Source organism: Coturnix japonica, chromosome 6 (assembly GCF_054131305.1).
Source record: "Coturnix japonica strain WE chromosome 6, WE-NBRP24, whole genome shotgun sequence".
In the NCBI taxonomy this organism is placed as follows: Eukaryota; Metazoa; Chordata; class Aves; order Galliformes; family Phasianidae; genus Coturnix; species Coturnix japonica.
The window spans coordinates 22743417-22759075 of NC_140668.1; the positions used below are offsets into that span (position 1 = coordinate 22743417).

General features: G+C 47.4%; 1 protein-coding gene across 2 annotated transcripts; it reads right to left on the bottom strand.

Moving 5' to 3' along the window:
* Nucleotides 1-384: 384 nt before the first annotated feature.
* Nucleotides 385-15406, bottom strand: HSF4 (heat shock transcription factor 4). Of its 2 annotated transcripts, XM_015873575.3 has the most exons (13): nt 15151-15406; nt 12710-12818; nt 11794-11921; nt 10724-10848; nt 9500-9575; nt 8205-8269; nt 7027-7126; nt 6628-6752; nt 5489-5713; nt 4691-4796; nt 4312-4377; nt 3600-3687; nt 385-3066 (listed from the first exon to the last, which is right to left on the bottom strand). In XM_015873575.3, the coding sequence occupies exons 1-13, from the start codon at nt 15271-15273 to the stop codon at nt 2870-2872; spliced, it is 1533 nt and encodes a 510-aa protein (XP_015729061.2). In that variant the 5' UTR covers nt 15274-15406; the 3' UTR covers nt 385-2869. The 2 variants fall into 2 exon arrangements, with proteins under 2 accessions (XP_015729061.2, XP_085407748.1); XM_085551622.1 differs by lacking the exons at nt 10724-10848; nt 11794-11921; nt 12710-12818; nt 15151-15406 and adding an exon at nt 10346-10464.
* Nucleotides 15407-15659: the final 253 nt, after the last annotated feature.

Sequence of the window (15659 nt, forward strand, 5' to 3'; positions counted from 1 at the left end):
ATGGCCAAAAGCCTGAAGGAAGATGATGGCACAGTTACATTATCTTCAGACATTTTCCAGTAAAGGCATACTATGAAGATCCTTGGCCTTCAGGAAGGGCAAGGGGGGAGCAGGTGCTTGCGCAGAGCATGCCTGTGTTATGGCAGTAGAGCAGTAGAGCAAAAAACTCCTGTAAGGCTTTACAGGAGTTTTCTCCTAATAAGCGGAACATTAGTTTTAACACATGATCACAGTCCATCAGTGGGTCGGCCAGTGCATCATCTCACAAGTGAACCTGTTAAATTTCAGACAGTTATTGTCACTTACCACCCCCCTCAGGTGGGAAAGGGGAGATGAGTAAGGGGCAAGGGGGAAATGGTGAGAAAATGACAGCGTGAGACTAAATGAGAAAAAAGGAAACATATTTAATTATTGTTTTCTGTAAAACTTTACAAATGTACAGCATAGTGAAAAAAACAAACCAGCACCAAACACACGCAGTCTCAGCACATCATCTTCAAATAAACTTAACAGTGTAAAAAGCCAGGGAACGCCAGCTTGCTTCTTCAGGAGTGGTTCTCAACACTTTCCTGGAGGTTACCCTCTCTCCATCAAGATCCAAGCTCATGGTGACAGTAGAGCAAAAAACCTCAAGAAAATCCCAGGAACCACTCAGGAGCGGCTGCTCACAGTGCATGCAGTCTGTGTACTGCAGAGAAGTTCTGCAGTGTCAGGTGGGGACAGGCCCCTCACAGCTCAGGCTGCCCCTCCTTGCAAGTAGTTCTCCTGAGGTGGTTTGTGTTTCAGCCACAAAGACACTCCCGTAAGGCATCCAAGTACGTGTCTTGACTTCAGGCATATTACAGTCTTCATAAAAATAAGGAAACCTACTCAGAAGCTTAAAGTTACTCACGTGCTTAGATACCTTACTGAACCCATATATATTCAGTGCTAACATGAAGGAATTGAGCATCTAAAGAAAGACATAAAACTTGAACAAGGATAACATACTCTGTCAGGTGAGAAGAGACACCACACAGGTTCCCACGAGAAAGGAAGCAAGTAGACTGCAACTCAACAGATCTCCACTGCTGGAAGTGACAAAGTACAGTGCCAAGTGGGCTGATCTAGATCAACTCACAAAGCACAGATCTGCCAAAAAGAAACACTGTCCGTGCTATGCTCAAGAATACCATCTAAATACCAGGCCAGTGGAGGCTACCAGGTTTTTCTCATAGTCCTGAACAGACAAACAGTGAATGGAATTAATTCAGAAGTTCTCACAACATCACTCTGCCAAGACAGTGCCTCCAGGGTGGTGACTGTCCCTCTCAGCAGCTAGCTGGCAAAAATGAAAGTCTCTGAATTGTTCCCATCTGCTCACATGCTGATAAATGGATGGAGCAAAGGGCTGTGACAGGAAAGTCCATTTAAAATATGCACATCTTATTTAGGACATTTTGAGCCTACATTAATCTGATTAGCTATACTTTTGGGTGGACGCTGCTTGACCGTTCTAGACACTCAGGAATACGATTTAGTACCGAGAATCATCACAGTAGTGAAAGTTGGCAGAGCAGTTCTTCAAGTGGTGTTGGCATGGTTTACACCTCCCTGTCTGAGCCCTTGGAAGGCCTGAGTTAGTTGAATTTCCTGGGTCTGTCCCACTGCTTTCTTAAGGAAAAGCAACTCAATTAGAGGATACAGAGATAAATAATATGTTCTCATTAGACCTACAGCATAAAAATCCCAAAGCTCTGCTTTGTTGAGAAAGTCATCAGAAACCACATGAAAGAGGAAGATTAAATGGGCATGTAGAGGCTGGTTTCAGATGCACAGAGGGCAGAAGAAAAGTCTTTGGGACACAGTGGATAACTCTTCTGCCTCTGTTCAACACTGAGAATGTACCTGAAGCTGAGAGTCCTTCTAAAAAGGGGCTCAAATCAAATCAGTTTACCAGATTTCATACATTAATAAACCTACAGACACATCTTCAGGGGAAATAGAGCAGGTCAAGGCCAAGGAGAAATACCACTGGACTGGACATGAAGTATTTCTCCAGCACAAAAGCCAGTCCTCTTTGGAAATAAAAACTGTGTATGCAGGAGACTCCATCCCTTATTATAAGAATTAAAGCATGGGATGCCCTGCCTTTACATTATAGAAGATAAACTGGGGGGAAAATAACCAGCAACCCTTTCAACTCAGGATGGGATGTGACAGGGTGCATGATGCCTGCAGCTCCCCTGGGAGCCAAAGACACCGTCTTGGAGGGATCACTCAGGAAACTGCCTTTCAGTGCACCCTGAGGGAGCTTCATGTTCCTGCTCACCCTGGGAAGATAAGGGAGAAGCACAAATACATCCCACCAAAAACAGAAAATAGGTAATAAAAGAATATGTTTAGAGCACTGGTCTGGCACTTAAAACTAATCTACTGAAAAAAAGGCATTCAGAAGGTCATGCGTCACTTAGCTGACCTGCGCTGCCCTACAGTTTGCTGCCACAGACACCGGTTGGGATCGCTTTGTTCTGTGAGATCTCTGATGAACTTTCAAGCTACTTTTCACTCCAATTTACTTTAAAACTTTGACACTTATAAAAGCATTTTCAAGAAAAACAGCTCCCACCACATCCCTGCACCACACAGGAACAAGCACCAGAAGCAGCATTTTGTTCTGAAACTATTACCCTGGGCAAACACTGAGAGCCAGGAGCAGGGTGTGCAGTGCAGCAGCTACTGACCATTCCTATCTACTCAAAAGGAAAGGGCACAACAACTCTCATAGGTTTCTAAGTCACTTTTGTTTCTTTACATTCTGTGGATGGAAGGGAGATGATGGTGCTGCGATGGTGGTGGGTGGGAGGGAGGTGATGCCTTGGAAGCGATATCACTGGTTGTTATCAGTCGAAGAGCTCAGGTTTAAGGGGATATCCCTTTGGACACCCACGGAGGACAAATAGGAAGCTATGTTTTCAGATGGAACATACAGCGATGAACTTTCAGGCAAGCTTATGATGTCATTCCCAAAGACTGACTGACGGTCAGTGAGGAACTGCTGGGAGCTTTCAAGAAGGACGTCTTTCCCTAGAAATACAAACAGATGACAGGAAACTCAGTCCCCGGAAGGCACATTACAGCAGTTATGGAAGTAGCACTGAAAAAGGGCAAATTCCTCCTGCACTAAGAGGGGAAGGACCTTGATCAAGGCAAAAAGTGCTTGGAAATGTTAGATCCAGGGGTTCAGTCAAAAGCCCGTTAAGATCTGTGGAAGTCTTCCCATGTGGCTTAGCCGGGTTCTGCCTGAATACTGAAATGCCTTACAGGAGACACTGAGAAGTGGGTAAGAGAACAGGCAAAGAAAACAGTGCAGAATTAATGACAGATTTGATGTGGACCCAAGCAGGAACAGAGGTCATTTGGTTACATTTAATCTCAATTTATTTCCCATTCTTTTGTCTCTTCTCAGTAACTAACTCAGCAGTTGTTGCTGATGGGAACCATGAAAGTGAAACAACCCTCCGGGTGACAAACAGTTAGTGCTGGGCTCTGCATCCAGCTGCTGATGGAGAACACCTTAATTACAGCTCCATCCTCAAGTCTGCAGGGGATGCTCCTACCTGGGCAGGCACCGCTGATTGATGGGTTGAACACTTTTGAGTTCAGCTCGGTTGCATTCTTCTCCAGATCCACCGTGAGCCGCTGCATCTTGGTGCAAAAATACAAACTACAATGTACAGTTATACAAAAATAAGGCAGCTTGTTAGAACTAGGCCACTTCTGGGAATCACTGCTTTACTGACTCTGTGTACCATCCACCAGCAACATCTGTGCTCCCCACCCTGCCTCTTGCTGCCAGGACTTGCAAATACTGCCTGTATTTGGGATTACCTAGTAAATTCCAAATGATTAAACCCAAACCTACAAAGACAAGTGATACATGAAGGAAGTTTAGAGACTTCTGGCGTTTCATTAGAACAGATGGCACATTGCATGTCCATATACATGGCAGAAACACTCACTCTTTATCCCACCTGACCAGCAGGAAGGGCTCTAAGAAACCACCCCCCGCCACGGAACAATAGTTGGGAACCTCACATCTCCTTCACTTCTTATTTAATCACCATATTCACTTATAAAATGTCTCCATTGGCATCAGTTTCCAACAAATAACACCAAACTGGTTTTCTCCTCATTTCTTCCATGTGTGTGCATTACCACAGTCTCTGCTCTGGCTACACCAAAGCATTTCCTCAGCATGGTCCAAGTTCTGCCTACAGGAAATTGTGCTGCATGTTCACATAGGTGTTATCTCAGAAACTCATCTCTTACCGGGGACAGACCAGCTTCCACTTCAGCCAAATTGCACTCACTCATTGGTAAATTTGGATTGAAGACCTGGTTGGAAAAATACACCATCAGGGCATGGAACACACATCAGTCTTGCAGGAGTCTGAGCAATTGGGAAAGGGAGCTGTGATCTGAGGTACAGGTCTATGATTAACTGTCACTCAGTTGCACCAAGAGAGAAAAGTGTGTCAGTAACAGGAAAACACCTCCTAACAAGATGTAGAAAACCAAAGCGAGCAGAGCCAGTGACAGAGGGCTACTGAGAACAAGCACCACAGCCCATCTGTCCCACAGCCCCATCCATCCCACAGCCCCATCCATCCCACAGCCCCATCAGGTCCATCCCTGCTGCTGCACTCACATCCAGGAGGCTGGTAGGCTCCAGACCATACTGCTGGCTCCTCAGCAGCAGCTGCAGCCCCTCCAGGCTCCAGTCGGGGCCCTCCAGTGAGTCAGAAATATCTGTTCTGAAGAAAGATGAGGGAAAACATTGCCATAGATGAGGCTTGCATGGATACAAAGCAGAGCTAAGCAGCCTTCATATCTTTTAATGGAGTTCAATCCAGCTGGCAATTGGTCACAAGCAGTGTTCCCCATGGTCAGTTCTTGTAGCCACTGCTGCTCAGTGTATTTATTGATGATCTGGACAAGGGGATGGAGTGCACCCTTGGCAAGTTTGCAGATGACATCAAGCTGGGAGGAAGGAATTGTCTGAGCCAATTGGATGAGGTTCAGCAGGACTAAGTGGTGGGTTCTGCATTTTGGTCACAGCATCTCCATGCATTGCTATGGGGCTGGGGGAGAGCAGCTGGGAAGCTGCACAGAGGGAAAGGATCTGGGGGTGTGAGCTGACAGCCAGCTGAACTCAGCCATGGGACGTGGTTAGTGGTCATGGTGGGGATGGGTTGAGGTTGGACTTGGGGATCTCAGAGGTCTAAGAGCCCACTGTCGCCCTCAATTCACATAATTTCAGCTGCATTAATCCCAGAAATATGCCCCAATGGAGCATGAAAGGCACGAGTGTGACAGCCAACAAGTGAGAGAGCTCTGCTGGGTACAGGACAGAGCTCACCAGCTGCACCGGGTGATTAAAGTCAGCCCCTCTTTCTCCCAGTAATGGGAATAGCTGTGGAACACGTGGGGCTGCAGCTCTCCTCACCTGTCCAGCAGTGCCCTCCTGCCTCTCCTCTCGGGGTGCTGGGAGGCTCCTGGGGGGGTCACCCCGCAGCTCCCTTTGCCCTCCAGCACAGACTGCACCATGGCAACTGGAAGCACGGGGGGCTCGGGGCAGGCCCGGCAGCCGGACAGTGGGATGTCGGGTTCAGCAGCAGCCTTTACCCCGGGACTTGCTGGCTCCTCCTTGATCAGCATGAGGCATTTCTCCCTGCAGCAGAGACAACACTTAGCTCCACATCACTGGGAAGGGCAGCAGGAGCTGCTAATACCTGGGAAGTGCTATGCAGTAAAGGGTCTTCTAAACAGTAGGGCTGTAAAGAGGCTGGAATGGGCTGTCCAGGGTGGTGGTGGAGTCGCTGTACCTGGAGGTGTTCAAAAAATGTTGAGATGCTGTATTGAGGGACATGGTTTAGTGAGAAATAGCAACAGGCACAGGGCATGGGAAGCCATACTGAACTGAATTACTTTACATCCCTGACAGACCAGCTCCACTGCAGGACAGCTTTTAGGTGACCTTTTCTTCCTGTGGTGGTGGAAGCTCACATTGCTGCTGCAGTGTCACAGTCCTGAGGAGCCTCACAGACACAGCGCAGATCAGAGGCCGCCAGATGGCACTTAGAAATTAGCTGAGATCAGCTGAAGGCCACATGAGTTTCCTTCTGCTTCAGAAAGGCCTTTCAGAACACAGCTTTTTAACTGAAGCTCGTTAAATACTTCTAGCTAATTTTATGGGGGTGATCTCAATTGTTGGGTGGATTTACAGGCAGTTTCTAGGGTCGGTTGCCTCTAAGCCTGAGAAACTGTTTCCACGACTCACCAGTCTGCTTAATTTCCACTGACACTGTTGTGTAGCTGTTCTGATACCAGCCCCAAATACGCTGCATGTCTGTGGCAGGAAGAGATAAGCACTAAAATGCCCCTGCATTCAATTCTTAAGTCACTGGGACCTCTTCACAGAAAAGATGTCAAACATCGGAAGTCATGATGCAACCCTTCTGTTCTCATTAGCAGAAAGATGTACAGTTTGATTCGCTTTCTTCCTTGTCAAAGCTAAGAGGAAACTTTCTCAGCAAGCCCCAGTATGCCCCATTCTCTTTTGTTTTTACACACAAACACACTTACCTGTCATTATCAGGAGGGGACTGCATATTTATTACGCTGGATGGTGATGCTTCAGTAACATCAGATATGATGGGTCCTGCAGCCACCACAGGGCTGTGCAGACAGGAGGAGGGTTCTGTTGATGGCTAAGGGGAAAGCAAAAGGAAAACAGATTTCTCTTTCTGAAGCAGTAAAGAGCAGCAGCAAGTCAGCTGGTCCTCCATGGACTCAAGAAGGGGAGAGGCAGTTTGTTTCATCCAGCTCCATCTTCCTAGTGAATGCCACCCTGCTTTGCAAACCTCTTCTATTCCTCACTGCCATACCCTTACCAAGCTCCTTACTCCAGCAACCATACTATTGTTTCAGACATTCCCCCCTGCATGGCCAAAAAACCCCCCGAAGGACATGAAGGACACCCACCGACTGTATGAAATAGGCATCATGGAGGGCGTCCACAGACAAATGCCGGCTGAACTTGGACACCTGTGGAGCTGACAACCCACTGTCAAGCATCAGAGGCCTGGAAGAGAAACAAGAGGTTTGTTGTCCCAATATGTACCAACCAGCCAGTTCCTGGCTGCTCATACAAGCAACAGCTTTCAGCCAAGGTTGGTTCCCCGGCTGTTCTTTATGTCGTCAGCTGTAATGTACAGTTATAATGTTCAGTGTTACAGAGCAGGAAGGGGAGCAGTGGTCTCAGAGGACATCACCATTAAAAAGGGCCTTTAGGAGCCACGCAGAGAAAAGATCTGGGTCTTACAGATCTTACTCGGAAGAGGAGAGTGAAATATACAGAGCACAACTTCTTTCCCACATAAGGAAGAAACGATGGCAATACCCATCTGTACAGTCAGACCTGGCTGCAAAGGAAGCAAACCTGAAGCTTAGGATACGCCCCCCCAGAAAGCCCGGACCCTTCTTTGCACAAATAATTCTGAAATGATTTACAAGCTTAACAGATTCCCAGCAGTTGCAGTGAGGAAAGCCTTATGCCTCAGCAACACTGTACATTGTTCCATTCTGGACTTTTGCTCTGCAGCCTTATACACTGGTGTTCACAGTGCTACCAGCACATACATTGCACTGAGGTTCCTTGGAGACAGACCTTTGTCTTTTCAAGGAAGCAGAAGCATAGCGCCGTGCAAGCTGCAGCTGGGCTGTATCAGTGATATCCCTCCTTGTAAAGAGGCCGAGGCATTCGCTGCTACAATCATTGCATGCTCTTCTGCCCCTTTCAGCACAGTCTCTTACTAATGGTTTGCTTCTTTTCCCACAGCAGTGATCTATGACAACTGCCCAGCCCCACTCCCATTAACAAGAGGTAAAATGGTTGCCCGTAGGACCAGCACAGGGGCTCTGCCCTTTCTTCTCCCACCGGTGACTGTTCTCATCCTTCCCAAATAGAGGACATGAGCTGACACAGTGTTTCTCTACAGGCCGCTGAATGGGGCCTGTCAGCAGGTCTGACTCGGCAGTTCAGCCCATTCATTCCCCATCACCGTGGTGCCCGGTCCGGTGATCGCCTGCCTGTGCGAGCTGAGCTTGTGCTTTTAGCGAGGGGGCAGCATTACGCACATGCCCCACTCCGCGGTACTTACAGCTTCCTCTTTATCCCAGCGCTGCCAGGGCTTGATTGGAGCTGGCCAAACAGAAACTGAATCAGCTGTCAGGAGAGATCACAGTCCCGTGTTAATCAGCAGTGATTCAGCACTCCTCGCTCCCATCTCACACATCCCTCCCTCCTGACACCACCCCAAAGCTGGGAGCAGCCATGAAATACAGGAGCCAAATTGCAGGAGGCAGCATGAAACAGGACTGTGGGAAAATGCTAACCCACCGGAGTACACGTGCTCAGAGGTCTCATGCTGATGCATGCAGATCTCTGGGAGCCCTGTCCAGTCGGGCACTTTGCAAGTGAAAGATGAAACCTCCCAGAGGACACCCTGGACCTGGAGGGAGGTCTCTGCTCTTTTGGTTGAATGTGTCAGCCCTGTGAAGTTCAGTGCTGACAAAACTGACAACAAGTAGGATGCAGGATGGACTGGAAGAGGAATCACTTAGCAACGTATTCCCAGATCAGCTCGAGCTAAAGCTCTGCTTTGACCTCCTAACAAAGAGAGCATTATTATGATATACCACAGATGCCTCTTACTCACTGCTAGATGGAACAAAACAGAACTGCATAAATGCCTCTACAACAAGCAGAGTGGCTGGTCTGGCCTCAGAGATGGAGGAAGATTGGACAGCCTCGTGCATTTCCATCCAGTCCTATGACTGCTGCCACGTGAGGGTCAGAGCACGGCTCTGGGGGCACCGGGAAACATGACATGCTTAGTCACAACAGCACGATACTGGAACCACTGGAAGGCCTCTCCCAAGCAGATCACACTACAGTTAAGGGAGATAGTTCCTTTAAATTGTCAAAACATTGCAGGTGACCACTGAGGAAAGGGCTCGCCAGTTCTGCTGCTGCAGCTTCAGTGCTAAAAGTGTGGGGAGGAAAGGCTTGGGAAGCCTGAAGGCATCAACAACTACCAGAACAAGGATGGTATCACACAGAGCAGTCAGTGCCAATACCACCAGAACAAGGACGATATCACACAAGGCAGTGAGTGAGGGCTGTGCTCTCTTGCCAAAGTCTCGGATGGAAGTGACTTCCAACATCACAACATGGACTGGCAGTAAAATGAAAATCTTAGAGCAAAAGTTGCTCCATGTGTTGTTAATGACCATTGCCCATGGGACACGTAGGAGCATCATGCAATTAGAAAGAAAGGCAAACACACATACTGTGGTATCAGAGTGTGGAGAAGATGATGGGACAAAAAAACACAACAAATCGGAGAACACACACTGTGCAGTGCATGTGAGTTTTGGGTTGTATGATCACTACCTTATTGATCACCTTCTGTTGCTGTGAGTGGTTCTGCCGCAGAGAAACAACCTCCCTCCAAAGGACTTCATTCTGCCTGAAAGTGAAACAGAAATGTCCAGAAACATCCCAGCAGTCCCTGGTGCTGCCACAACGCACTGCAATCAGCTCAGCAAAATCTCAGTTGGGGTCATTGCAGACTTTAGTACTTGCAGATGTCCCAGCCACAACAACATGGTTCTTTTCCCCATTTTCCCTCAATTTCAGAACTACAGAACAAAATTAGGAGGGGGAACAAGTAAAGAGAAGCCATCATATATATGGGAGGGCAAATTTGATGGAATTCCTTAAAAATGAAGTAAGAAACAAGTCTAGAGGGAAACTTCTTTTATTTCCATTGTACCTGGATTTCATAGCGTGATTTCACACACATGCTACGTGTGGGAAGCGTTATAAATTGAGGAAGGATTAAAGGATGAGCAGCCTCACTCAAGTGGCTGGGACGTCACGCCACATGCAAGAAGTACAGCATGCACCTTTCTCGCTCTCACACAACAGAGAGAGGAGCCCAGAGATGTAATGCTACAGCTGCTCTTGTGTCTCACATCCTTTTGGCTGATTGCATGTATTGGATGTAGAGGATAACAGGGATAGATTTCTGACTTTTAATAGCTGGATGCAGCACCGCTGCATTTCTGCCAAAGACTCTCCTAGGTTTGAGATTGTGTCACATATCGCTTTGTGCCTTCTCTTCTATCTGGAGGAAACACAGTTATGTCTGTCTCCAATACTCATCCTTCCTGTGTGGCTTCCTCTGTGCTTATCTCATCTGCAAAGGGAAAATATGGATGACAAGATAACGTCTACCTGTCATAGAAGACAGAGAGGCTAAGGATTAGCTTGTACACCGTAGATCACTGGGAGCTCTGCACAGAAATCCACAAGCTCATCTCAGCGGATCCAGTCCAGGCCAAAACAGAGGTCAGCTGTTCAGATGCAGCAGGCTCTAGTGCAGCACTATGGAGGTATATCCCTGCACCAGCGTTTGCTCTGTTCATACTTACTGATAAGACACACATAAATAACAGAAACTTATTTTCTCAAAGTTAGAATACTTAAGCAAGGAGAAGATTCTTAGCTCAGTATGCTGAGAGACAGCTGCACTAGGCTCCTCCTTTCAAGGATTCCTCAGGACCAAGAAACAAATGCTTTGTAAAGAAGCAGCCCAAGTAGGGTTCAACTCACTGCTTCATGTCCTGCATTTGGCACTCCATGTTCTCCTGCTGACTTCTCAGGATCTGTACCTCGTATAGCAACCTGCTGAGGTCCTCCTGGCGCATCTTGGTCTCCTCACTTTTTACTACTGACACCTAAGGAAGAAAAAGGCAGAAGTGGACTTCACCAGCACTAGAAGGGCTGCGGACAGACAGAACAATGGCTGTAGCTCAGGGGCAGGACTCCCAAAGGCAGACTGGTATGCTGACATACACAGGGAGGCAATCTGTTCACAAGAGTCTGTGTATTACTGCAAGGGCCAATGAAATAAAATGCAGCAAAGAGCAGAAAAAATGCTTCTATGAGAGGGCTGTTGGCAGTAGGATATTGGCCATTAGGGATGTATTTCAAATCGACTTGGAAAAAACAGGTACTTTGAGGAACAGGAACACACTGAACTAGTTCATTTGATTAATTGTTTCAGTTTTATACAACTATAGAGACCCCAAATCTGAACTCGTTCTTTACAGGAATAAACCCAGGGAGCTGTCTTGAACTGATACACTTGGATTTCCAGGATGTTTTTGTTATAGTTGCTTTCTGAAGTCAGCAAGCTAATTCAGTAAGAGAATAGCCCTTCTTGGAGGCTAAGAGCAGGTTAAAAGGACAGTAAACAGGTGGCAGGAATAGGTTATTGCTTCTAAAGCAACAGGAGGGGAGCACAGGGGGATCCAGGAAGAGATGTGTCATACTGATCTAGAAACGAAGACAATGATTCAAAATGACAGAGTGGTCAGAAGCAAACCTGGCACAGCACAGAGATCTGTGACAGTGGGCAACGGAGCAAAACAAACCAACAGCTGGTGACAGCCGAGCCCTGTGCTCAGAGGACCCTTGCCACAACTGAACGTACAACCCAGGCTAGAAACCACATGAAAAGGTGACGTCTGAGTTGTGCTGAGCAGTCCACAGCATGTCAGTCTGTGCTCCAAAAAACCAAATCTGCCTTTGGAGAGCTGTCAAAAGAGGAAAGCAGCTGTGGAAGAATCTGCACAATGAACACGTCTCAATCACAGAGCTTCCAACCCGGTGCCCCTCACCTTCCTCTTGATGTGCTCCAGGAGGTGCTCATGGCCCTGCAGGAAGCAGAGGTGCTGGAACTCGGTGTCGTCCCGCTCAGGTTTGACCAGCCCCCCCTGCTCAATGTTCACCACCTTCCTGAAGCCATCTGCATGGAAAGGGTGTGGGTGAAGAGTCAGTGGGCCCATGCTCTCCTCCTGGCCTCCACCAGAAGGGAGGCAAATCTATATTGGACACCTCTTTGAAGTTCGACAAGGGTTTCTACACCACATCTACCCCTCCTCAAGACCAGCCTTGTATTCACAACAGTGTGCTACTGTATACTTAAATTGCAAAGGGAAAACTTTACTGAGGAACTTACAGAGTAGTGACTGAAAGAAAGTAGAAATTCAAAAAACTATCAGAGAAGACCCATATTTCATATGAGCATGGTCTAAGTGCTGCTAACAGCTACGTGCAAACCTCTGCTGAGGGCTGAATGTGTCCAGTTAGCATGGTTTGCTGGGTGAAATGCTGTCTGACCTTAGCTGAACAATATGGCTGTGAAAACAGACAAGCTGTGGGGACGCTACACTCAAAGGAAGCTGTTTCTGAGGGAACTTTTATGGTACTGAGCTGCCAGAAAAAGCCCCACATGGTGAGTAAGCTGATTGAGGAAAGCGGAGAACCTGGTAACTGAAATTTCTTAGCCACAGCTTATCTATCAGAAATGTTATGGTAGAATCTATGGAAGAATCTATAGATCTTCTATACAAGAATTTCACTTCCCTGGGGTCTAAGAGGAATATCCTCTTTGGCAAAATCAATAATGTCACAGTAATGTGTATACATGAGTTCCCAATGTTTCTATATACAATTCTCTTCCATGCTTCCCATCCCAGCCTTGCTTCTCTCGCCCTCCCCATATCCCATAAGACCTACGCAGGTTGAACTTACACATGTTCAGCTGCCGGACGAAACTGGCCATGTTGTTGTGTTTGAAATACTTAGGCAGCACTTCTTTGGCAAAGCGTCCTTGGTCAAACACATGGAAGCTGGTTCCATTCTGCAAAGGCAACAAGGACAGAAGCAATCAGAAGACTCCAGGAGGAGGCCAGGAGGAGGTGGTTCCCTCAGGTCCTACGGCAGAACTAGTTCTGCTCTGTCACCTTGAAGCTGCAAAGAGTGACAGCAACTTTCAGTTGTTCCCCTTTCAGTTCTGGCACAGCCGCATTTTTCATCCTTTTTGATTGCTTGTTCAAAGCCTCAGGTGTCAGAAAAAATCTACAGGCTTTTACATCCCAAGCACTCATAGCCCAAGATTGCTGCCCTTTCTGGTGTGGACCTCACAGAAAGACGCTGTGTCTGGAGAAGGTCTTGGAAGGTGGAAATTACCATTACAGATGATGAAGGTGCTGACACAGGTCTGTCTGTGAACCGTCTGCTCCAGAGCACAGCGGCGCTGGAGGGAGCACTGCCTGGAGACTGGAGACGTGGCACAAGAACACAGCAAAGTGTGAAATCCTTGGGAATACTGCTCAGATACAGAAGTTCTACAAGCCTTCTCTGGGTTAGTTTTGAAAGCACACAAGTCACAAGGGCAGCCACAAACTTGGCTGAATATGGCCAAGTTTTAGCAGTTGTGCTTTAACAGCAACATGCATATTCATTTGCTAAAAGGGCTGTTTCTGAGGATGTGAGGATTCGTGACTGCAAAACAAAGCAAACCAGGCTGGGATCAATGACGGACAGGCACACTGCAGCCCAACATGCCTTCCCCACTGGCCTCCTACCTGCTGGCAGGTAAGCTGCTGCAGAGAGCCTGGCAGACACACCACACTGCAGCTGCCCTGAAGCATACTGCAAACACAAATCCACATCACCTTCTTAAGGGACAGAAGAACTGGCAATGCATTTTCACCTGTGTCCCACCACCATGCACCTAGCACCCACTACATACTCCCATTAGAATACGGTAACAATTTCCACTGTGCTCAGGCTCTTCTGCCTGCTCTAGCAATCAATCCTGCATGCTCACAACATATAACCCTGCTTCTTGCCTCAGCAGTGCTCTCTGAACATCACCAGGGTCCTTCCTACTGACCCTTGCCACACAGAGCAGAAGCAAAACTGGCCAAGTGCTTAGGAGAGTCACTAACAATCTGCCCACCAGTCTTGACAGATAGTTATCCCAACTGGTTTTTACAGACCCACGGGCCAGAGATCCTCTGCCATGCAACAGTTTATTCGGTCACTCCTTACAGGTCCTATTTATCAACAGCTCTGACTACATCCAGAAATCTTAGCAAAGCTCACAGCCCCTCAGCTCTAACAGCACTGACAAGGAAAAGAGAAGGATGCGACATGGGAATATCAGACATCTGCAGAAGATCTTAGAGATCTTTTCCAGCCTTAAATGATCCTCTGATTCTCTGATGTAGAAGCCTTACCCAAGAAGACAGCTGTCTGGCTGCAGGAAAGCAGAGCGTGGTGATGGATGGTCCAAAATAATAGCTGACCTGAAACCGACATCAGGAATACTGCACATGTAACACAGAGGAGACTGCTCATACATACTAATACTTAGAAAGTCCTTATTTAAAACACAGCAGTTCCAAGTGGTGTGACCATGTACTACCAACTTCAGAAAGCCCTGAATAACAACACAGCTTAAATTCCATCTCAGGTTTTGAATGAAAGCTGTACTGGACACAGGCACATGGCAAAAATACTGCTTCAGGCTTTTCTCCCCCACAACCCTTTAAGTCTGCTTTTGCAATAGATGCCTTCTTGCAGAGGCCATGTTCATGCACACAACTGATCCTATAGCTCCCTGCTGGAGTCAAATCATGGCATTATTTGCAGCAAGCCTTACTCGGGTCAAAAGCACAATGTGGTTTCAAAACACTTTATGAGAGGGACAGACAAATCCTTTTTATCCACTGATTGTACTTAAATAAATTAAAGCTCCAGAGATAAATAAGAAGCCAAACCAAAGCAATCTATCACTAGAGTAGTGGTACAGACAAATTACACACATCACCACAGCCATCAAATGAACTAGCTGAAAAGGTGAGTGAAGTTCTTCCAAAATGCTGGGCAATTTAAGGTGCCAATCTGAGATCCAGCGATGTTTCAGCTTGTGGTCTGAGGGCTCGTTATGGCAGCCTGCTGTCTGCTACCTCGGCATTGGTGGGAAGGCTGTTAAGAGATGCCTGTGAAATCACCCAGCATCACTGAAATCCTTTAAAAGCTTTGTACCTTTTCCAGAAAACTCTGGGGAGCTGAAGCAAGGTGAACAACTTTTCTCTCCAAAAGAGTCCAAATTCTTCAGAGGATTTGGTTTTAAGACACCCATAAAAGCACTCGAATTGAACCCCAGCATTGGCTGCACATACCGTACTCCAGCAGATGAGGTGGTTTGTTTCGGGATCTTCCACCAGCGTCCACAGCTTCGTTAGGAAGGCTGGCACATTGCTGGAGTAGCCATCCATCACCAGGGAGCCGGGTGAATCCTGCATAGCTTTCCAGTGTCCCAGCTACACTGACCCCATCGCTGTCAGCATGCCAGCCTCCTGCACACGCATGTGTCCAACAGAGAATAAACCACTGAATTTTATCCTGGGCCAGTAGAAAGTAGGATCCCTGAGAGTCGCATCAGCAGTGCTGCTCTCCCTCATAAAAACTCAGCACAATGCAATGGTATCACCAGCCCCAGAGAACAATACACAGAATGAAAATGCACCGCAGCCGATCTCGCAGAGCTGTGAATAAATACGCAGCGTCATGCAGAGGGAACACGTGCCACGCACCTTGCACTGGGAGGTCAGCAAGGCTGCAGGGCTGAATCCACCTGCTGGGAGCCTGTGGGACACCCCAGCGCTGCTGCATGGCCTTGGTCCAAGCA

Bases quoted from the DNA above. Each gene is read 5' to 3' on its own strand.
- HSF4 (XM_015873575.3), bottom strand. From the start codon at position 15,273: ATGCAGGATTCACCCGGCTCCCTGGTGATGGATGGCTACTCCAGCAAT. The intron at 11,922-12,709 runs GTAAGTTCAACC...CTTTCCATGCAG, and splicing joins CGTCCGGCAGCTGAACATGT to ATGGCTTCAGGAAGGTGGTG. The intron at 4,797-5,488 runs GTGAGGAGAGCT...ATCTTTCTTCAG, and splicing joins AGGAGGGCACTGCTGGACAG to AACAGATATTTCTGACTCAC.